Here is a 23,492-nt window from a genome sequence, read left to right on the forward strand (position 1 = left end):
GGGCCTGCCCCCTTCAACTCCCGCCTGTAGGTTCCCAGCGGCATCTGGTGGGCCACTGTGTGAATCAGGATGCTGGACTAGATGGGCTTTCTTAGGCCTGATCCAGCAGGGCTGTTCTTAATGATGTTGGATTAGGAGCAGGGAGACCTGGCTTCAAATCCCTCGCTCATGAAGCTTACTAATATATAACTGATGAAAGTGCTTAACATGTCTACTTATTTTTATGACCATGTTAAATTGCAAATTGTTTTTTGCCACTAGAGATTAAGTGAACAGGATATAAATTCAATGAATAAATACAGTACATAAATAGATACATTAGAATTGCTCCCCTCCCTTTGAAGATCTTGCTGTTTTTCTTATGCAAAAAACATTCAGAACGCAACCAGCTCTCTCCTGACTTCATAACACACCCAGTAAGTAAACATGTTCAGGTTGGGGTCACATGATGAAACTGAGCAGGGAAGTGCTCGGCCACATCCTATTTTGCTAGCGGGCGGGGATGTGGCGAGCGCCGAATTAAGCTTCACACCAGTGCCCCGCCGATGACCCGCCCGCATCCCGCCTGTCTCTGGAAGGAAAGAAGGAAGGAAGCCCCACCCGGGGGACCGCCTGCGCAGGCGCAGACCGGCTTCGACAAAAAGGAACAAGAGCTGCCGCCACAACCTTATGTCACGTGATGGGGAGACGGGACCTCGTCGGGGAGCGCGAGGGCGTGGCCAATGCAGCGGGCGGTCTCGATCGTCGCCCCGCCTCCCCGTCCGGTGCTGGCGTCGCCCTGAGGTGGTGGGGAGGCGCACGCGCGCGCACCGTGGGAAGAAAGGGTGGGGGGCTCGGGCGGGCGCGCGCGCGGGTGGGTAGGCCGGCAGGCAGGCGGGAGCGCGGGCGGGCCGGGCGCCGAGGGAGTGAGGCGGGCGAGCGACTTGTTCGGGGGCGCCCGAGGCGAGGCCCGGCCCGGCCCGCGAGAAGAGAGGAAGAGGAGGCGGCGGCGGCGGCGGCGAGGCAGAGGAGGTGCCGCCGCTCCGCTCCTCCCTCTCAGCCCGGCCGGGGCGGATGCTTTGTGGGTAGGAGGCGGCGGCGGCGAAGAAGGAGAGGCGGCCGCCTGGCTGGCAGGTGGCGGCGGGCCTGGGCCGGGCGAAGATGGTGCTGGTGAGGGTCCTCGTCCTGCTCTGCTCCTGGGCGGCCGGAACTGGAGGTGAGCGAGGCCTGGCGCCGGGGCCGGGGGGGGGGGCAGGTGGGGGTCTCCGCCCCTCTTCTCTTTCTCCCTCCCCTCCTCTCTCTCCTTCCCCGTCTCCCTTCCCGCTGTCGCAGCCTGGGAGGCAGCCAAGGGGTCTCTCTCCGCCCGGAGGGGCTCCCCCTCCCGGGGTCCCCCCGCAGCCCCGCCGACGAGCTCCCTCCTCTCCTGACTTCTCCTCCTCCAATTTGGCGGCCTTGTTGGATTTTCCGCCCGCCTCCGAGGGTGGCGGGGGGGGCGGGCTGGCCTCCGAGCCGAGGGCCGCCCCGCAGCGGGCGCCCTTCCTCCCCCGCCCCGCCGCCGGCCCCCTCCCTGAGCCCTCTTGCTGGGTCGCCTCCCGCTCTGGCCGCTCCTCGCCCGCCGCCCAGGAGCGAAGGGGAGCCCGAGCCGCGTGGCGGGCCGGGAGCGGGGGCTGGCGGGCTGGCTCCCGGCGGCGGCGGGGCCCGGGCTGGGGGTCTCCGCCGCCGCCGCCGCCGAAGTTCTTCTCCAGGAAGCGGCGCGCCGGCGGAGCGTTGCCCGGAAAAGCGCGCTCCTCCTCCGCCCTGCCTGGAGGAGTGGCCCCTGCCTGCGCTGGGATTCCTCCTCGGCGGAGTGAGGTCATCCCTTCCCGAGGGGAGCAGGGAATGGAGGCAGGAGCCGCGCCGCGCCAGCTCCCCGGTTGCCTGCTGCGGCCCTGGCTGGGGACGTCCTGCGCTGCCGCCTGGCTGCTCGGGGGGGCGGCCGGCCGGCCGGCTTTCGTCCTGTGTGGGAGGAGCCGAGTTGGTGGTCTCTTGGAACAGCCACCGCCAACTTTTGCGCCGTTGAATGCCTGTAATTGTAAGCTGGCCCTGAGGAGGAGGAGGAGGACCGCTAATGTGGCTCCAAAGGGATGCAGCGCACAGGGGAGAGCTCTGTGCCTGTTGGGGACCCAGGACCGGCTTCCCGGGACTCAGCCGGGTGGTCGCTCCCTCCAGCTCGCCTTTGTCTACAAAGTTTCAGGCCAGAGTCTTTTTCCCGGCCCACCCTGGAGATGCCAGGCAGGGTTTGAACCCGGGGCCTCGCAGGCAAGCAGATGCTCTACCACTGAGCATTTGGGACCCCATTTTGATGTGAAGGGGTCTTCTGGTAAAGGATTTTTTTGTTGCACAAGCTTTTGTGGACCGCGGTGAGTCAGGAAAGCTGTGTCAGAATGAATCTTTTTTTATTATTTACTTACTTACTTACATACTTATATCCTGCAATATCTTTGCCATAACAGATGAACACATCTGCTCCTATGGAGCTTGTTATTGAAGGTGCAACATTTGAACTGCTTCATACATGTGAGGCTCTCAAGTATTTTTTTTTTCTCCTCTACTTGGTAGTGTCCTGGTCTTATACTGCTTTTTTGGCACAAATTGGAAACAGAATAATTTTGTGTGGTTGCTTGTTAAATGACAACAATTCCAGAGATGTAGTTTTGTGTGTGTGTCTTTCACGGCAAAAGCAAGTCTTATAGTACTTAAATAAAAAAATAAATCATATAGTATAAGCTTTTGTGGGTCTGATTTTTTTAAATCTTTGTGCGGAATGAGTTTTGTTCTGGGCGGCAGTGTCAAGGCAGTGTGTGCACACATGCATTCAGAATGGGGCCTTCCTGATTCAACCTGAGCGGGATCTAAAATTAACTGAGCGGACATCAAAAAACTTGTGTGTGCACATACGCATGTCTTAGAGGGAACATTGGTCACCAGAAATCTATTATTTTTTAGGATATCACAGGACTTCTTTTTTGTTTTTTTATAAACAGTGAAAGACTTCTTCATTTTTTAAGTCAGCAAGGTGTGGCCTTGTTGGTGTTAGTTTTGAAATGAAGTAGACCTAGGTTGCATGCATGCAACTAATATCATGAAGTGCAAAGGGGTGTGGTCCCTGATAAAAGAAAGTGAAACAAACTAATACAGATACATTCACTTCCTGAAGAGTATACAGATTATTGCGTTTATTTCTCGGGGTTTGTGGTGTTATAAACTATAACTTGTGTTATAAACATAAAGTGTGGTGTTATAAGATCTTTAAGTTGAAACAGTTAGGAAATCAAAAGGAAAGCTTTGTTTGTGAAGTGAGATTGAGTAACCAGTGTAATCAGTGTACTGACACTTGGGAAGTTTAAAAGTAAACAAAACTGGTGAGTACAAAAGACCACACATTCTCTTGTGAATTAAACAGTTGCTCTTTAAGTCTGAAGGCTTCATTTCATGGGAACTAATGCTGAAAAATAACATTTGGAAACTGTAATAGATTTTCAACTCAGGACTTAAGAAATAAAAGTTTGAGTATTTCTGGTGCTGATAGGATATCTTTCTCCTTCCCACCCCACAGTTCTGATAATTTGTATCTCTACAGGCAAGTCACTAACTGAGCTTCTGATTGGCTTGTGTTAATCTTTGTAGTTACAGTTGTGGCCTTGGAAAGGCAAAGCAATCATTCCCATACTGGCAAGACAAGCTGGTCTTGTGATAGCAAGCATGACTTGTCCCCTTTGCTAAGCAAGATCTGCCTTGCTTTGCATATGAATGGGAGACTACATGTGAGCACTGTAAGATATTCCCCTTACAGGAAGGGGCCACTCTGGAAAGAGCATCTGCAGGTCCCAAGTTCCCTACCTGGCATCTCCAAGATAGGGCTGAGAGAGACTCCTTCCTGCAGCCTTGGAGATATTGCCTGTCTGTGTAGAGAATACTGAGCTAGATGGACAAATGGTCTGACTCAGTATAAGACAGCATCCTGTGTCCTCCTCTGTCATGAAGGGCCAAGATGCAGGTTGCTTTGACTTCCAGCTAAATATTATTATTATTATTATTATTATTATTATTATTATTATTATTATTACATTTATATCCCGCTCTTCCTCCAAGGAGCCCAGAGTGGTGTACTACATACTTGAGTTTCTCCTCACAACAACCCTGTGAAGTAGGTTAGGCTGAGAGATGTGTGACTGGCCCAAAGTCACCCAGCTAGTTTCATGGCTGAATGGGGATTTGAACTCGGGTCTCCCCGGTCCTAGTCCAGCACTCTAACCACTACACCACACACACTGCCAAAATACTTTGAGATTTGGGAAGCAAGTTCCTACAAACGGTCTATGAAGCATTTGCAATGTACTATTCTACTGTCTCTATATCAGCTTAAAACTGACACAAGCTTGCACTTTGTGTCCCAGTTTATGTATTTTCAAGGAATTAAGTGTCCATGGTATGGAGTGAGAAGGAAAGGGTAATTCCCAACTAGAGTTGTTAAAATTTTCCAGACTTGGGAAAATAAGGGGTTGCTGTATTGACAGAGTGGTTCTATAATGCATCTTCATTCTGCCATGGATGCCACCCCTTATAAGCATGTTGCTGCTTTCAAGTAAGAGACTTCCTTTCCTTGCAGGCCAGACTTGAACACTGGAGTGTTTCGCTCACCCACCCCTTTCTGTTCTTTGAGAGGCTGGCATTGCAAGGATAGGAGCCATTGCAAAGGAAGGCCATTGCCTTCAGTTGCCCACATTGTCTCCCAGCCCATGCAGTTCAGCTGACAGTCACATGCTTCACGACTTAGGAGATGGGAGGGGTAACTGCTAAGGGCAGTCTGTGTTTTTCTCTACTAGCTTTCACTCCCCTGTCCCTTCACCCATGCCACTCATTCATAGAGGAGTAGATTGTATTGGAGCTTGATTGATGCTTATATCTGGAGGATAGCATGTCTGTCTGTTCATAGTAAGCAATTCCTGGTGTTATTTCGTCTGCATGACTGGAAGAGGGTTTATCAGCCTCATAAGTTAACTTAGGAAGTTCGTGGATCTGTTGGGAAGTAAGCATCTCATTTTGAGTACTTTTAAAACATTACCATAGCACCACCTTGCAAAGTGAACAGTGTTCAGCAACTTGCAGCATTGAGCAATTTGTACGTTTCCCCATTTAATTTCCTCCACTTTCCATCAGTGCAATAATTGTACTGTAGTTGCAAATCCTCCATAAAAGTTCCTTCCAATTAAAAACTTCAGATTTTTAAAAAAACAATCCTCTTGTACATTCAGTCACCATTCATGCGGGTGTGGGAGGGAAGGAAAAAGATCACCAGTTGACAAAGTTGACATTTTGCACTGCCTGTGTTTGCACAAAAGTTCCCAGTATTTCTTTAGACTTGCACATCTTGATTTTATATGCTGCTCTTGCTACTGCTTTGACTGCTAGACCCACTATTTTGTTTGTTTGTTTAAAATATTTATATCATGCCCCTTCAGTGCACTACTGCTTGGGGCAGCTCACAACAATAAAATATATACAAGACACAATAAAAGTAATAAAATTAGCAAGCAAGTTAAGTCAGGTAAAACCACACTCATTATTATTATTATTATTATTGTTATTATTATTAGGTTCAAATTAAAAAGTTGTTTTGGAGCATTAAAAAGCCTCCTTAAAAAGGTGTGTTTTAAGTTGTTTTTTTAAAAAAACATTGAGGGAGGGAGCATGGTGAAGCTCTTCAGGGAGGGCATTCCAAAGCTGAGGGGGCCACAGCCAAAAAGGCCCTGTAGTGTTCGGCTAGGAATGGGGAGACTAAAGTTCAAATCCCTCTTCTGTCTTGAAACTTACTAGGTGACTTTGGGCCTGCCACTTCTCTCTCAGCCTAACCTACTTCACAGCGTGGTTGTGAGGAAAAACATAACCATGTACACTGTACTGAGCTCCTTAGAGGAAGAGTGAGATATACAAGTATATGTATACTCCCAAAGTTCAGAAGATGGCAATGGTAAAACCATTCTACCAAAGACAACCACAGGGCTCTGTGGTCGCCAGGAGTCAACACCGACTTGACAGCACACTTTACCTTTAAAGTTTCCCAAATAGGACAAATAGCTCAGAGAGGGCTTTTCATTGGAAAAACAACACAGGGGGAATGTTAACTTCAGAGAGACAAACAACCAAATATATCCCCTGAAGACAAAGAAGGGACTATTGCTTCTGAACACAACCCTTTCCTTGAGTGCTTTGTAAGGTTTGCCATTTTGTTTTTTGGATTGGCAGTGGTGCTGCTTGGTAAGCACCTGCTTCCGGTGCTGCACTTCCAGTTCAGTTCTTCTCAGCCCCTCCCCTCCAGTCCCAGTCTAGTTTTTGCCTTGGGTGTGTCCTTATCTTAGTGTTAAGGTTTTTTCTGAAGCCTTTGTTTCATTGTTCGTGTGCTCACAATGGGCCGTTTCATACGCAGCACAGAGACCAATTTAATTTTAGGTGAGCTTCTGAAAATGAGCAGAGATTCCCTCCACAGACGATAGCAACCATGCTTGTCTGCTGGTGGTTGGTTTAGCCTCTCTCTTTCCCCCAGTCCTCCTGAACACAGACCCAGAATTCCAAGTCTGCCCTGCTTCTGGCAGTGCTTCGCCCCATCACGCCCTCCCTTACCATTGACTGCCCACTTGGCATGGCATGGAAAAGCTGCATGAGTGGCATCAGCTCTTCTCGGCTTCTCTCTGTTGGTCGGAGCCTAGCCATGGGGTGGCTCAACAAATATGGGCAGCCTGCAGCTTTCTGGTCACCTTATAAGAGTCGGGATAGAGGGAAAGGAAGACACTGGCCTACAGCCCCCCAACACTCCTGGCTTTCTTCCAGCTCCTGCCCTCCCCGTATTGAAACCCCTGGTCAGTGTCCAGCACACACCATTATAGGAGAGTTGCTGTTGCATACTGCTTATGGTTGTAGTGACATCAGTAGTCACTAGGCAGGTTTCACCCGAGTGTTTTTCAAAACCACCGAGAGGCTGCTGCTTAGCTGCTCTGTGCTGGCGTCTCTGGGCAGAGGCTGAGCTCTTGCAGCAAGCTGAGAATAAACCACCAGGGTCTGTTCGGATGCAACGTGATGGCAAATTGAAGCGCAGTTAAAACAAGCCAACAACAAACTTTGGTTACAGGCTTGGTTTGTTGGGGCAAATTGAACCTCAGTTGAATTCAGAGGCACATTGGGTTGAAAAAACAAAATGGGGAATACTGAAATTTAACGGAGCTTCCTCACGGCATCTGAATGTGAACAGTAGCTTTCCTGCCTGGTTTTCAAACTGATATTTAACTGTTTAGGATATTGCTGTGGCAGTTCCAAGAAATGAAATACAAATAGCAGCTTTCATTTAATATAAGAATTGTGTGTGGGGGACACCTCCATGTGTGCACAGAAATGAGGGCTTATTTTCAGCTATGCCCCCCTTGCCTCTGGAGCCACTGTGCTTCCTGTAGATATGTCCATGTGGACCCTAAAACCTGCAGGGACATTTTTTTATGGGGGGGCACAAGTAGGAACAGGGGGAATCATGTAAAATCACCTCTTCTGTCTGTGCATGCATAGAACCATTCTCCCATACTCAACTCTTAGTTTGGATGTAAGCCAGCAAATTTAGTTTCCTGCTGGACAGCCTTATTTGTTTCTTTTATATAATGGTTCCATTTAATTGGTGATATTGCTTGTTTACAGTTTATTATAATGCCATCGATATAGTAGAGCATTGTAGGGAGTAACATAAGCAAAAAGGCGGACTCCTGCCTTGAGGGACTTAGAATTTCTAACTTTCTCCAATGAGGGAGATGGCCAAGGCAGAGGAGGAACAGGAGAGGCAAGGAGGGAGGGATGATCAGGGCTCAGGAAATCTGTCTGTGATGAGTGAAAAATGATTCATGACAAGCAATGTACCAAAATAGCTTGATGAATAAAAATTTTTTTGTCTGGCTGGTGAACAGAGCCAACGTATCTTGACCCCTTTGGATGCTGAATACATGCACATAAGTGCAGCTTGATTCAGTTGTGGATGAAGATTTAGTGGTTAAACCAAAAGATTTATGAAGAAGTTGGGATTTGAGGAAGGGAGAAGAGGAGAGTATTGTGCAGGTGTTCTTGGAGGGAAGTGTAGGCGAGAGTGTGGGCAGAACAACTGGTGAGCAGACGAGTTGAGAAGCAAAGCAGAGGGATAGTGGGAAATAAGGACTCAAAGCTAAGACATGCCAGGGCTGTGGAGAGGTTCATCGATAAGGACAAGGGGTGTTTGCTGGATCCAGAGGGGACTGAAAAACTTGCTTAGGGCTTAGAGGAGGGCGATTGCGTGGTCTGAGTGGCAATAGGTGAATGACACTGGCAGTGATGATCTAAATAGAAGTGAAGGAATGGAGATGTGACCAAGGAGATTGACCCTTGTGTTTGGAGAATGCATTCCCTGGAAACGTTTGAAGGCAGTCGTCCTGACTCAGAAATCAAGAAGTCCTCAGGGTCCACCCATCCTTCTTTGTCATCCATCCTTTTTCCCCTGTTCCAGAATCTGCCCCAAGTGGTCAGGGGCAATTTAATGCCAGTTTGTACCATCTCTGCAAGAAACCCACACCTGCGTGACTGGTCTGTCCTGCTCTCTGTTGGGGATGACTGTCACTTTCCTGGCTCTGGCAGTAAGGGGGGGGGGCATAGGGAGCTCAAGGGGCAAGCTCTTGCCGCTGGCCCCCTCCCCTGTGTTGTGTGAGTGTGTGCACACATGGCAGCCACATCCCTGCGTATGTTGTCATACACAGGGGGCGTAGACACTCTTGGCAAGAAGGGCTGCGCTGCAGGTGTATTCTTTTTCTGCTCAAGCAGAGAGAGAAGCACCCAGCTCCCCTCTCCCACTCGCCCCCCATACTCCATTATGGCCACGTGCCTGCTTGCAATGTACCTCATGCTAGGTAAGTGGGCATTCGAGATGGTTTCTCAGGGAATGCCTGAGTGCTGCTTTCGCATTATACCTGCTGTGCTATGGCTGAGAGGTGGTAGTAAAGATCATGATATTGGTGGGTGTGTGTGTGTGCGCGTGTGCGCTTGCTTGCTTTGCATTTGGTTTCTCCAGATATTAGCCAAGAAGGTCATTGTGTACTTTTAGAATTGTTCAAGGCAATTTTTTTGGTTTTGTACGATGTTATTTTAGCGACATCTGTTCAGGAGGGTGTGAGGTGGAAAATAAGGCTGGAAAAGTTCCATGTAACAGATTGGCCTGTTAGGTCATGGGCCTTCCAAAAGATGATCAACAGGCTCTCCCTTCTGAGCCCAAAGAGGCTCAGGCGAGTGCATGCCTGAGTGTCACTGCCTAGTAGTTCACCTTTGCTGCTGCTGCCGCCCTTGACCAAGCCCATGCCCGCCACTGATTATCTGGGTCTGACAGCATCAGCGGCAAAAAGGAAGGAGGAGGCCTTGTGTGCACACACACAGCTCAGCTGGACCAGTGAGGGAGTAGAGCTGTGAGCCAGAAGAAACCTGGCAGATCGGCTGTGTGCACAAGAGCTGCTGCTGCTGCTGCTGCTGCTGCTGCTGCTTTGTCTACGGCCAGGCCAGGCCCCTCCCTGCATCTTGCTGGCACCGGGGAGTTGTCTGTTTAATATTAAATACCCATTTAAAAATGAATAGAATAAAGTACAGTATGTGCCAAAATCAAACTTGAGCAAAACTTGAAATACCTGCCATTCTGTTTTGCAGAACCTGAGCCTTATTTATACATAATACATTCCAAATGTTTAACATAGAACACACAATTGTACTGTGATATATTTATGAAGTGTAAAAGCACATCTTTTTTATGAAACTAATTTGATAAGATTTCTCCCAAATTTTCCATTTTTGCACATCTTGGGAGAATGTTTGTTTTGCTTTTGAAGGGTGAGTGGGTGGGTGTCCTTTTTATTATTACTATTGCTTGGGTACTGCTTTTCAACAACAACAAAAGTTCTTAAAGTGATTTACATAAAAAGAGCAAAATGATGATGATGCTTCTCTGCCCATAAAGTGCTAACAGTCTAAAAAGGCCTCCCAGTTGGATACCAGCAACAGCCACTGGAAGGAGCTTTGAATCTCCAACTCCTCTGACTTTAGCTTGATCTGAAAAAGAGTGCTTGAGTCATCTTGCAAGTCTCTGTTTGCCTTAAGAGTAGGGTTGCACAACTTTGGCCCTCTTACTGGTGTTGGACTATAATTCCAATAATTCCTGAAGTATGGCAGTTGTAGCTCAACAAGAAGGGCTGAAGTTGTGCAGCCTTGCTTAAGAGCCTGGAGTTTCAAAAGTGGTCATCTTTGGGGGAAGGATTGGTAAACTTCTTTAAAAGGCTTAATGAGTTTAAGGAGCCTGGAGTTTTCAAAAGTGGTTGTCTTTGGGGGAAGGATTGGTAAACTTCTTTAAAAGGCTTAATGGCCCCCTCCTTGCCACTTGTTTCAGTTGCTTCCATGCTACTGTGTACTTGTAGTGGCAGTCCCTTGATCTGTGCATGTCGAGAGACTCTGCAGTTGCTCCAAAGAAAGGTCATACCCGGCTGTGGCTTCTGGATTTTTTGTTAATGAACCAACATGGCTTCTACCTATGATTTTTGTGTGCTTTGCACTTTTGCCATCAAGTTCCACTTCTCTTCTCTCTCCCCTTGCTACTTTCCATTCAGCCTGGGGAAGAGTCTTGGAGAACTTGAAAGCTTGCTGCTGCAGCTTTGTGTAATTTTGGTCCCAATGAAGGCATTGCCCAACAATGGCTTTTGTATTTTTCCTAATAGACCCACATGGCTATGACATATTGGTAAGGGAATGGGGCCTGAAATTCCTTGTTTATCATAATGCTTCGTGCTAGGTTAATAACCATGCTTTGTAAGTTTGCTAAATGTTGCAGATAGCATTTGCCTGGAGACATCTTTTGCTCTGCCTTTCTTTCTTCTCTGTGTTCTGCTGCTGTTCTGTCGTTTCTCCACCTTTTAACCTGGAGCCAAACTCCAGGGATGGGAAACAAAGTGCCTGAGGTTCCTTGTAGCATTTGCATATGTCTGGGGCCATATGCTGTGAGAGCAGTTAGGAGAGAAGGGCTGGCTGATTCTGAGCAGGGATACACACAGCTGCCACTACGCCTGAAGCAATGACTGCTAACAACTTTGCAGACCTTCCCTCCCTTGCTTCCTGTTACTGACAGGATCTAGCAAAGAACTTGCTGCACAGCTACATAGATGCTACTTAATCATTACCCGGCTGGTATTCTCCATGAGTTCAAAATATCTAAAGAAAAATGCTCTCTCAGTTCTTTTCAGTTGTTAATGGTTTCTGTCTTTTGACATACTCCCTTTCACTGAACTGGCTCCCCTTTTCTCCTCTGCCATCCCACATGTTTCTGGTTAGACTTTATCCTTTTCAAATTATTTCATTCTTTCTTTCCTTTAACTGATTACAGGTTAGCTCTTATGGATATGCAAACAGTATTATATGCAAACTGAGAAGTGTGTGCATTATTTATTTTCAAGAAAAGTTAGCCTCGGAAATTCATTCTGAAATGTTAACACTGTCCAAGAGTGGTGGGATTAGCCTAGTTGTAGGGATGGGCCCGGACCGGTCCAGAGGCCATTGTAAAGGCCTCCGGACCGGTCTGGACCTGGGCGGTCCGGTTCGGGTGGGGGGGTAGCTTTAAGAGCGGGTGGGGGGTTTACTTACCCCTCCCGCCGCTTTCCCACTCTGGCGCTGTAATTGTAGGAGTAATTGGGGTGGCAGGACACTTCCCTGCCACCCCTTCCCCGCTGTCGCTGTAAAAAACTCCCAGGAGTCCTTTGTGCGCACACACATCACAGAGACGTGAAGCGCGCGCACAAAGGACTCCTGGGAGTTTTTTTACAGCGGGGAAGGGGCAGCAGGGAGGTATCCTGCTGCCCCAAATACTCCTACAATTACGGCGCCAGAGCGGGAAAGTGGCGGGAGGGGTAAGTAAACCCTCCCCCCGCCCTTAAAGCTACCCCCCACCCCAGTGCCGGACCGCAGCTTGGCGGTTCCGTGCACACCCCTACCTAGTTGTGAGCTGGTTAGATGGATGGAAAGCAGTCTGTCTATAGCCACCCATCCCCATGGACTACCTAGGGGATTTGTATTTGCCTGCTTACTTTCAGGTAAGTCCCACAATGTTCCAGTGGGTACTTACTTGCTGGTAAGTGTGATTAGAATTGCCACTTTAATTACTACATGTGGTTATACTAATGGATGTTCAGATTTGCTTGGAAAGTCCTAGATTTGCCTTAGTTAATTCTGGCGAGTGCAAATTAACCTGATAGTCTATCGAAAACCTTTGATATTCTTAAATTTAAAGGTAAATGTGATTGGAAACAAAAACAAAAAAGTGAGGGGAAGGGATATAGTCTAGAACGGGATTATAGTATTGAGCAAGAGACTAAGCTTGAAGCAAAACATTAGATTCCAAATGTTCTGTATTTTACTCTGCTTTGGAAGTGACACAAATTATACAAGTGATATTTGCACCATTGAGTTGTACACATATGAGGACATACAGATTGGAAGCTTTCACCCTTTTGTAAAATACTGTTTCTGAATGGTGCTAATGTATCAATCCACTGTTTTGTTCATAGGTCAATATGGAAACCCTTTAAACAAACACATAAGACATTATGAAGGACTGTCATATGATGTAGATTTGTTACACCAAAAACACCAGCGTGCCAAAAGAGCAGTATCTTACGAAGACCAATTTTTACGCTTAGATTTCCATGCTCATGGAAGGTAAGAACTTAACTCAGATCTGTTGGCATCAATTAAATGTAAATGAATGGCAAAATATGGTGGACTAGCCAACCCGCACAGAGCATCTGTGCGCTCTTTGGGGCTGGCTGTTCCCTTCTCCCTCCTGCCCCACTCTCCTTCCCTCCCTTCTGCCCCACACTCTTGCCTCTCTTCCCTTCCATCCCACCCCACACTCTTGCCCTCCCTCCCCCTCCCTTCTGCCCCACTCTCTCACCCTTCCCTCCCTCTCTCTCACCCTCCCCCCTCTCTCTCACCCTCCCCCCTCTCTCTCACCCTCCCCTCCCTCTCATCCTCCTGCCCTCCCCCTGCTCCTCTCTCCTGCCCTCCCCCGTCTTTGCGGCCGGCCACAGGCCAGCCACCTCTCCCCCCACCCCACCCCCACCCCCATCTGCTGCCCCGGTATTGGAGCCCACCGCCTCACCACCTCGACTGGCTGGGCCTACCAGCAGCCCTGGCTCGCAGCCAGCCAATTCTCCTCCTCCTGGGTGTGCCAGCCAATCAGGCGCCTCTGCAGCCCAGCCAATCAGCTGGGCTGCCGGGACGCATTTTCCCAGGAGAAATATATATAGAGATATCTAGTTAATAATTGACAGAGCGGTTCTTACGTAAATTATTTTAAATTCCATAATGTGTTTTGCTTCTGGTCTCTTCAGAAAACAGAAAAACAGCATCTTGCAACTTTTTTCCTATTGTGAAACCTGTTCTCAAAAGTCCAGTTTTCTGGAGCTAGGCCATTTTGCATTTTGGGACAAACCTATTTGCTGTCTAAATAAATAAATAAAATTCATATTCCTGTTCGGGACACAGAGGTATTGAACAATTGCGTGCTTTCACATTGCATTCAGGGTTAGCCCTGAGTTATGCTAAAACAGGGATGCATAACTCAACACACAGAGCTGCATGATCTACATCTTAAGGAAATTATACTGCTACACTAACCGTTACAGTGCTTTTTGAACACAGAATCAGTTGGAGGATGTCTTGGAGACCATCTAATCCAATCCCTTGCTTGTTGACAGGAAATCCAGAGCTGAAGTATCCCCAGTAGGTAGCTGTCCAGCCTCTGCTTGAATGCTCTTGATGAGGGAGAGTCCCCCCTGCCACAAGTAATTGATTCCATTGTAGAACTGCTTTTATTGTTAAAAGATTTCTCCTAATGTTCAGCCAAAATCTACCCTCTTGTCACTTAAGATCTAGTACTAATAATGGGAGAGAAGACAAGTCTTCACCTGTTTCAGTATTACAGACCTTCAGGTATTGGAAGACTGCTATCATGGCCTCCCCTCAATCTTCTGCAGGTGAAACAGACTTAGTTTCTTCATTTGTTCCTTATAGGGCTTGTTTTCCATTTTTGTTGCTCCCCTTTTGAACCCCTTCCAATTTGCCTTTTTAAAAAGTGGCATCCACAGCTGAGCACAGTATTTCAGATGAGGTCTGTGGTGTGGAATAATGTGGGACTGTTTCTTCTTGTGACTTCGAATGCTGTTAATGCAGCTTCCAATTTCATTAGTGTTTCTGCAGCTGCACTGTACTGCTGACTCATTATCAACATGTGTGATTGACTCCAGTCCTGAAATCTTGTTCACGTGCTTTTAACCTAAGTACATGCAGTCTTTAGTCCTATGCACACCTGGTTGTAAGTTGCACTGAATTGCAGAGGGGCTCATATCAGAGCAAACATGCAAAGGATCAGGCTATCAGTCACCCAGCTCTTACTCCACAGTGCTGTGAACAAAATTTGAACTAATTGAGGAAACTGTAGCAATATTTTCCTTTAAACTCGGCGGAAGAATGTTTTACAGACAAAGAGGTGTAGTGCAGTGTTGGGTTACAGGAGGCTAGGCTTGAGCGAGATGCTGCACCTCTTGGGCCAGCTGTTTTCTGTTGCATTTCCACTCTTGTTATGCAACGAACATGACACTGAAACTCTGTTGATGGAGGATCTCTACTTTTATTTTTAAAACTTATATTCCACCTTATCTTCGTTTAAAAACAAACTCAGGGCTGCTAACAAAACAGCCACCAAAGCTAAATCCAGCAAAATAAAGCACGACAATAACCCAGCATACCTTAAAAAAAAAATCAGTATAATTAACAAATGCATATATTCAGCAAACAGAGCAATCCAAATTAAAAACAGCACCAAATTATACAAAATACTTTATGGCTGAAGTTGACTCATTGGTAAACTGCATTTTGATCACTGATAGGTGCTGAATCTGGTTAGCTTTTCTACTGTTGCTGGGAATAAAGAAGACCATTCTGTAAACTGTTTTCATTCTTAGAAAGTCTTCTAAGCTGTTTTCTGGTGCTCTGTCTTGGTCTGAATTCACTTCTTGTTAGCTTGTTTTGTTTTAGTTGGAATGGCTAACAAGCAGAAGTAGATGCAGGCCCAGCTGGGTAATAGAATGGATTACTGCTAAAGAGCATTATCCCGTGCTTGGCTTCCTGCCGGAAATGAGAGAACAAGGGGGAAATGCCCCTTCCTGAGTTGACTCATAAATTTTTCTGATTTTCTCCAATGTATATGGGTTTTGGAGTTGGATAGTAGAAAACCATTTTTTAACTCTCCAGAAAATTTCCCGTTAGGAAATGCATACTGTAAATGCATTGATATTGTTTTCTTGCTCTGGTTTGAAGGAGTTGTTTCTTCAGTAGTCTCTTTAATGTGTGACGACTCTACTCATTTCACATGCAGGTATAGTTACTAGACAGGTGTTTTCCTATAAATAATTAAAATAGAAAGCATATAGATTATAATGAAGGAAACCCTGAATACATAGCAGCAGTAATATGGAATTTTGAGAGCTTTGGACTACATTACATCACACTGCTCTGATATTCACTAGATTGCAAAGTACTCAACAAAATTCACAGTATTCCTTTTCACTTGCATGCAGCCTACATCCTGAGATATGTTTGTGACTTAAAAGCTATATTTCCATGCTGTCTTCTTGCCTTCACAGACATTTCAACCTTAGAATGAAGAGAGATATGTCCCTCTTTAGTGATGATTTCAAACTAGAGATATCAAATAAAGTACTTGATTATGATACCTCTCACATTTATACTGGGCACATTTATGGTAAGTTCAATAACTTTGAATTTAATGTTTAAATGGCATTTTCTTGAAATAATGATGGCTCCTGAGTTCCTTTTGTTAATCTTATGGTGTAAGATAATCTTATGGTGTAAGATAATCTTTTTCAGTAACTCAAACTTGTTTTGGGAAGTCCACCTACAAAAGGTTTATCTTCAGTGTTATCCAGGAATGTTGATCTAAATCTGTTCCTTGCTCTTTTTACATTTTTAGCTGTATTTGTTCTGTTTTTATGTTTTTGCTTTTATCTTGTTAACCGCCCTGGGGTCTTAGGATGAAGGGCAGTATAGAAATAAATAATAAATTTAATTTGTTACTCTTTGTCAACCAAAACAAAACTCGCTCTGATCTCTGGCCATCTTCATACCAGCTCTCTAGATCCCATGCTCAGGAGTGCCATGAGGTGCTTCCCTCTTGGGGCTGTACAGCTTCAGCATAATGCATTTGCTTCCCACCCACTTCTTAAGTGCCCTCAAACACTCCCTCTGTGTCTGAATAACTAGCATGTTGGGGGAAAGGACTCTGTATGCTGCAACATTTTTTTCAAATGCAAGGGAAATGTGAGGAAAAATTCAAAGAAGGGTTCTTGGACCTGCCAGTATTCTAGCCTGGGAAGGTATAAGCCCTATGCTTTTTCCTGGTTTGTGCTAACTTGAGCACTAAAGTTGTACTTCTGGTACTGGCCAATGCAAAAGGGAGACATTCTACTTCAGTTTTTCAGAACAGTGGCTTAAAAATAAAACAAGATATTGGTGACAAGCGACCCCTTGTTGTAGTGAAGATATGTATCTCTCCTAGGTGAGGAGGAATAGCTCAGTGGTTAAGCACAGACTTTGCATGCAGAAGGTGCCAGGGTTAGTCCTTGAGAGCTCCAGGTAGGGCTGGGAAAGGCCTGTCTGTAGCCCTGAAGAGCTGCTGCTAGTCAGTGTAAATACTGACCTGTATGGACTGAATCAGTATAAGGCTGCTGCATATGTGTTCATAAATGGGAATCAAACTAAGCAAATGCAGTAATTTATCTAGGAAGCAAGGTTAAGAGGATAGAAAATCTAGAGCAGAAGTTTTAAAATGATTGATATGGTGAAATAGACCTTTTAGAAGGGTGTTTTTTGTTAGGGAGCATAAGTTTGCATTTGGAAGAAATGTGTAAAATTATGGAGTTCAGCTCTATAGATGTGAAGCAACAATTGTAGGTAAAATGGAAGAAAGGAAACCTATGGTTTTTGAAATATGATGCTAGAAAAGGATATGTGAAGTGAGTCTTAATAGAAAGGAACAAACAACAACATTGAATAAACTGCTACAAAGTGAGAAGAGGCAGCAATCCAGTCTACAGGGCACATTCAAGCTCTAGTGGAGCTGAAATAACCTAGATAAAAGGACCTAAAGCAAATGAAAGGGGGCAGAATGGTGGAGCCCCACCAGCACCAGCTGTCAAGATGCTGGGTGGGGCAAGAGCTCCGTCCCAAGGATGAGGGGCCCTGAGGCTCTGCCTGGGGGGGGGGGAGGGAGGGATATGTGCTCTGTCAATTCCTGGAAGGCTCTTAGCACTGGTGTGCTAATGTGCATTTGCTTGGGGGTTGATTTGGGTCATAATATATCCAGAAATGATCCTTTGACTTTTCTGTCGCCATTGTGGTTAAGAAAATCTCTGTCTGTGTGCATGTAAGCTCTTTTCAGGAAATGTTTAGAAAATTGTTAAACACAAAGGTTTTTTGTGTGATGGGGCTTAGATGTTAAGATGACTGAACTCTGACATGCTGCTAATGGCATGTTAGCTTCTTCAGACCCTTGATACTGGTGATAACTGAAATTATACACAGTTGAGTGCATGGTTGTGTACTTTGCTTGCCTGCTCATTTGCCATCTGTCAATAGTTGTAAGCAACTTCAGCATGGTTAGTTACCTGAAACATTGTTTTCATATGCTAAATTTGTGATAATCTCTAGATTTTACAGGGTCTATGCAAGAGGTTTATAACAAGTTGGTTGCTGAGCATAAACAAGCATTATGTGCTATTTAGCACAGTTCTGGAGCAACCGGGGTCTCTCCACAGCTCTTTCCTGCTGCAGACAGAAGCTTTAATAGGAGTTAAAGGGGAGGGTGGTGAGCTGAGAATTTCCCAGGTACATTTGTCCCCTTTGTATGTGCAATAGGTGAACAGGGCAGCTTCAGCCATGGATCTGTTGTGGATGGAAGATTTGAAGGATTCATCAAGACTCACACTGGGACCTTCTATATTGAGCCAGCAGAAAGATATATTAAGGACAGAGCTCTGCCTTTTCATTCAGTCATGTATCATGAAGATGATATTAGTAAGTATTTCTGTTTGGTGGTATACAGTGAATATTCAGGGCAGTGGAAATGTCTCAAAACCGTGTGAGAGGTTTATTGACTTTTATGAAAGCAAAGGTAGTCCTGGGTTCTTGGATACTCATGCAGGTATTTACTTTACAATTGTGCTGTTGTGCATTGAGGTGCATATTAACCATTTAGCTGTGTTGGGGGTGAGGTGTCTTCATTTCAAAGGTTTTATGATGCTGTCGGTTCTTGGGCTGGAAATGTCCCTGTAAGTCTTTACACAAGCTCATCGGTCTCCTTTGAGAGTGTTTCATGTCAAGTCTCTCATGAGCATTTCAGTGATACTTACAGTATAAAAAGCAGCTACACTAGATTGTGTCTGAATTAAAATGATTAACCTGCACCTAATAAAGCATGAGAGAAAAGGTATGTGGAAAAGGGAATCTTTGCACCTGCTAGGAAAGAATTTATCTAAAGAGTAGAATAACCTGTCATGGAAAAGAAGAAAAAAATCATGAAGAAAACGGTTTCATTTTTAAAAGCCCCTCTCACTCACTCACTCACACCCTACCTTTCAGGCTGCTTCTGGCTGCTGAGTGTGTCTTTCAGTCAGATTGCCTTGTTAGATGCCGATTGAGAGTCTGACCTTGGAGATGCTTCAAATTGGTATTTTTGTGTGGCTTGTATTGTAATTTCCATGAGTTATTTCAATGAGTTAATTTCCATGAGTTACTTACCAAGCAGGGCTCCCTCACCTCCTCCTTCTCTTGGCAGTCCCCTGAAAGCCTCTCTGATACAGAAATAATTTGGTAGTGCTTGCTAGTGAGGGCAGTATTGGGGAAACCTAGAAAACAGCAGAGCTCCCACAGGCCATAGAGGTGCCCCCCCCCGCCCTTTGCTCTGCTTCCTGCCCCTAGGCTATACACCTGTCCCTGACCGCTTCCTCCTTTTTAGAAAGAGCCACCTGATCCTCTCCATTCAGAGGAATATTGGTGGCAGCTTATGTTGGGGGCACACCACGCTGGCTGCTTCTCCTCTTGCTTAGAGAGCCATCTGTTCCAGGCAGTGTGTTGGGAGCCTCTGGGCAGAGATGAAAGGACTAGCTAGCACGAGACCTGGGATCCTGGCTGGCTTTATGGGTCAGCAGGACTGAAGCTGATCAGGATAAGGAGAAGCCTTCTAGTAGCAAAAGAAGCCTGAAGCCAAAGGCTGGCCAGTTCAAATCAATATGTTGAAATCCAGCCCCGCCCGCCCCCAGTTAGCCCTTTCTTGCCTTGATTGCTAGTTTCCTCTGCCCTTTCCTTAAGGCCTCTTTCTTTACCTGTCCTTGCCTTAGGTTCCTGTTTCTCATTCTGTGGCCTGTTCTGTACCTTTCCTTTATCCGCTTTTCCTCTGGGCTCCCAACCTCTTAGAATCATTACTCCCCGAGATCTGTTCCTGATCTGCAGCCTTCCATGCAAAGTTACTGTCCTTAGGGACTGTTTTTAAATTCTGTCAAGCCAGACAAACTAACAGTTCTCACTTCCTCACAAATCTGGCCACAATATTCCATCTACTTTGGGGGCTGGACTGTTCATGAACACACAGTGCCATCACAGCAGCTTTGCCCTTTGCTGATAGAGGTTTCACCAGCACTCTGCCGCTCTGCCATTGGTTTGGCAGCTGGATGGAAGAGTGGTATTGGCAAGACTGCTGAAGTGAAGCAGGAGCGGAAGGCATTAGTCCCCCTACCTTTTGCCCTCCACTGCTTCAGGACTCAGGGGTGCCCTCGGATTAGGGTTGCCAACTGTCCCTGCTTCCTGTGGGGAAGTATCCCGTTCGGGACTCTATTTCTCCCACTTTTTGACCGCTTAATTTTTGTTAACCTTTTAAATTTTTCCTTTTAACTTTTAAAGCCACTGCTGAGCAGAAAGAGCTCTCCCAAACTATATGAATGGCTGCTCTCTCTGGATGGGGCAGGGGGGCTTGCTGGGGCGGGTGCACTGTGGCCGCTGAACTGGAAGCGTGACTCACCACTGACTAGGGTTACCATGTCCCCGGGAATTTAGCGTAGCCCCCAGATTTTGGCTCTTCCACCTGGCTGCTAAATTCCACCTGGATTTACATGGATTTCAAATGCGCTGCCTGGATTGTCCGGATTTTAGTCTGGAGCCGATCACCCGGGGGGGGGGGCAGAGAAGGAGGGGCAAATATACAAATCTGTCAAATAAATAAATAATGCAAACTAGTTGAGCATAATTTGCATAATATGCAAATTAGGTCACCCGGATTTAGGAAGCTTGAATATGGCAACCCTACCACTAACTGGCTCAGACTTCAGGCACTGCAGGAGGGACGGAGGGTGGTGAAAGAGTCCCTTACTTGGCCCTGCCTTCTTCCCAAATGAGGTAGGGCTTCTGCCCCGCCCTAGGTGGCCATGCCCCCGGCCCCCTCTTGGAGTCCCCATCCTGATTTCAGCCAACGCAGTGTTGGCAGCCCTACCTTGGATCCTTCCATGGGGGTGCCAGCAGAGGCTCAGTAGCATGATATTAGTGGTTAGGATTTTTGTGTTGCAGAACACCAAGTAAATCTTCAAACACTTCAAACAAAAGATTTCACTAACATTTACACAAACTGCCCCCTTTTCTCACTTCATCATGTCTATCTATCTGGTAAAAAATCAAATGTATTTTGTCTCTGCTGACACTAGGATAAAGTCAGTGGATGTTTTACTATATTAAAAATAAAGGCCTCTGTCTCCTGTGTGCATGTAGGTTTTGCCTTCTGGGTAGGTAACAAGACTATCATCTGTTCAAACAAATGCTTGGAATAAAGAAGGAATTGGTGCTTCTAATGACTGAGCAAGTTAGTTGCCCATATTTCAGTTTTTGGAAAGAATGGCCTTTTAGCAGCTTTTCAGGCACAACAATGCAACATATGTTTAGCATCACAATGAAGTCTTATTCAGAGCTTAAACAAAAGCTTATTCTGCAAGTGAGGATCATCATGTCCGCTTCTTACAAAGCCCTTTGTCCTTGTTGCAGGGAAATTGGTGGCCACTGAAAGGCAACCCCTCGGTATGCTGAATTTATTTTAGGTTCTCACTCTTGATTTGTATTCAGATGTGTTTGTGGAAATGCTGCTAATTAGTAATTGCAGCTGTATTTAGGTTTCTTTCCATTGGCTTGAAAGGCATTGTCTTGATTAGTAAGTACTTGGGCACTGCAGACATGACTTCTACTCCTTAGTTGTGCCTGGTGTAGTGCCTGCATGAAAGAAATCATGGTTTAGCACGTAGGATGTTGAATAGTAGGAAATGGAGGGAAGAGGGCTTTTTAATATGAGTTGGAAGCTGATGGAGGAAAGGAAGCCTCTAGATCAGAACACATGGTTTCACAAAGATATGTTGAAAGAATAAATTGAGTCATAATCGCTTTTCAAATAGAGTTACGAAGAAACTGCAAATGCAAAAGCTAGCATTTTTATCGCATTTGAAATGAAGTAGTTTCAGTTCTAAGACTTCCTAAAAATAGCTGAAACTGGTTTTGCTGTAAACAGGAGTGCTTTTTAATAGGCTTATTTCTGTTCTATTATATATATTTATATTTATTTATCTAATGCAAAAATAAATGGTAGCTGTATTGTAGTTGGAGTAGGATGGATGACATCTTAGAAATGCTAGTTTTTCAGAGAGAAGTCTAAAATAGAGCTTTTTAAATCCTGCTTTCAGTTCTTTAACCTTCTGCTTGTTTTGACACTAGGAAGAATTTGCTTGACCCACATAATCCCCCCCCCCATATGCTGGTGAATGAATCATGCTTGAAGTGCTGCCTCTGATTTTGTCCTTTTACTCCACCCCTTTCCATTTAAAAGTTCTAAGTCACTGACTTGGTTTCCTTCAGTATGTCATTTTAGAAATAGGCTTTACTCTGGCCTTCACTAATACTGATCTGCATCAAAAACAGACATGTGACCTTCATTTCATAAGGCTGATTAGGACTGTAATTGGATTGAAGACACAGCCTATTTAAAGTTGCCCTGTTAGTTCAGTTCTCCTTGATCAAATATTAGGCATAAGCATTAACCAAACCAAGATCTTACCTTTCAGTGGACGTTATGTGGTCTTCTCAAAATATAGTTCCCACAGAAAATTTCCCACTGAAGTATATGGACCCTCAGTTGTGTATAATGCTGACCTTTACCCTGGGCTCCCAGGTCTGAGGGTAGAGTGGGCAACCCACCCCAAAGTTACTTATTTCAAGGTGGGAAAGTACTTGTATCTGGATGAGATCTGATTTTGATCCCCAAGTTAAGCATAGCTGCTACTCCATTCTTCTTTGAGTGAATCCCTGTCCATGCTCTTACAGCAGAGTGTGAATTAGGGAAGAGGGGAGATACTTTCTGCCTGCCAGAGCCTTCCCAAAGGGAGAGGGGGGCTTTAGTTCTTTCCCAGTTCCTGGATTCACTGGCTAGACATTTCTCACCTACGTTAAAACGCCGGTGGTCTGCTAGCAGATTGTAACCCCAGAACAACAAGGTGAGTTGAAAAAGTGGCGGCAGCACCTGCTAACCTCCAGGCCAAATCTGAGGGCTACTTGGCTCCCTTGTTGCCAGCCTAGAATAAAAAATGGGGGAAAGGTGCTGGCAATAGAACAGGGAAAATAGGAAGCTGCCCTTCCACCAGTCCACTTAGCTCCATGTTGTCTACACTGACTGGCAACAGCTCTCCAAGGTTTCAGACAGGAGTCTTTCCCAGCCCTACCTGGAGATGCTGCTGCCAGGGAGTGAATCTGGTCCCTTCTGCATGCCAGCTCTACCACAGAGCTATTGCCCCAACCCCCACCTCCTTGGCCTGCTACAGCACTGGTGGGTCTCCCCTAAGTCAAGGCGGCCCTCTGGCAAAACAAGTTGCTGCTTGGGAACACGTGGAACAATGCTGCGTGCCCATGCCAGCCCCTCTCCCTAAAGACCCGTCTGTGCGGTCTACGTTGCATGCACAACCTGGTGCCTATAAAGCAACCCCCCATTTCCACTTTGCTTTTCATTTCCTTTGGAGAAATAGCTGGGCTGGGCGCAGGGTATCTACACCGCTAGTCCTCTTCTCGCCTCTCCCTGCTGCTTTCCCCAGTGCCGCTCTCTCGCCCATCTGTCCATTTGTGCCCGTTCGCTTTCCCCCTGGCAACTCACTCGCGAACTCCACACATGGGACGGGATATTTGCCCCTCTCAGCAGTCTTTTGGACTGCTCACTTAACGGCAAATCCTTGAAAGCTACTTGTAGGCTAGGATGCCAAGGCATCCTGAGTAGTATGTTTCTGCCACAGGAGCAGCCT

The 23,492-nt window shown here is 46.1% G+C and overlaps 1 protein-coding gene across 2 annotated transcripts in view; it reads left to right on the plus strand.

Annotated features, from left to right (window-relative positions):
• The first annotated feature begins 761 nt into the window (after nt 1–761).
• Nucleotides 762–23,492, plus strand: part of ADAM10 (ADAM metallopeptidase domain 10) — a 57,485-nt gene continuing 34,754 nt past the window's right edge. The window contains exons 1-5 of one of the 2 annotated variants that reach the window (XM_053272585.1): nt 762–1,195; nt 12,609–12,759; nt 15,747–15,865; nt 18,037–18,195; nt 21,205–21,237. In XM_053272585.1, the coding sequence (XP_053128560.1) occupies nt 1,141–1,195; nt 12,609–12,759; nt 15,747–15,865; nt 18,037–18,195; nt 21,205–21,237 (517 nt within the window). In that variant the 5' untranslated portion in view covers nt 762–1,140. The remainder of the gene's footprint in view (nt 1,196–12,608; nt 12,760–15,746; nt 15,866–18,036; nt 18,196–21,204; nt 21,238–23,492) is intronic. The other variant, XM_053272586.1, reaches the window with a different exon arrangement.

This window comes from Hemicordylus capensis, chromosome 10, assembly GCF_027244095.1.
Source record: "Hemicordylus capensis ecotype Gifberg chromosome 10, rHemCap1.1.pri, whole genome shotgun sequence".
Classification (NCBI taxonomy): domain Eukaryota; kingdom Metazoa; phylum Chordata; class Lepidosauria; order Squamata; family Cordylidae; genus Hemicordylus; species Hemicordylus capensis.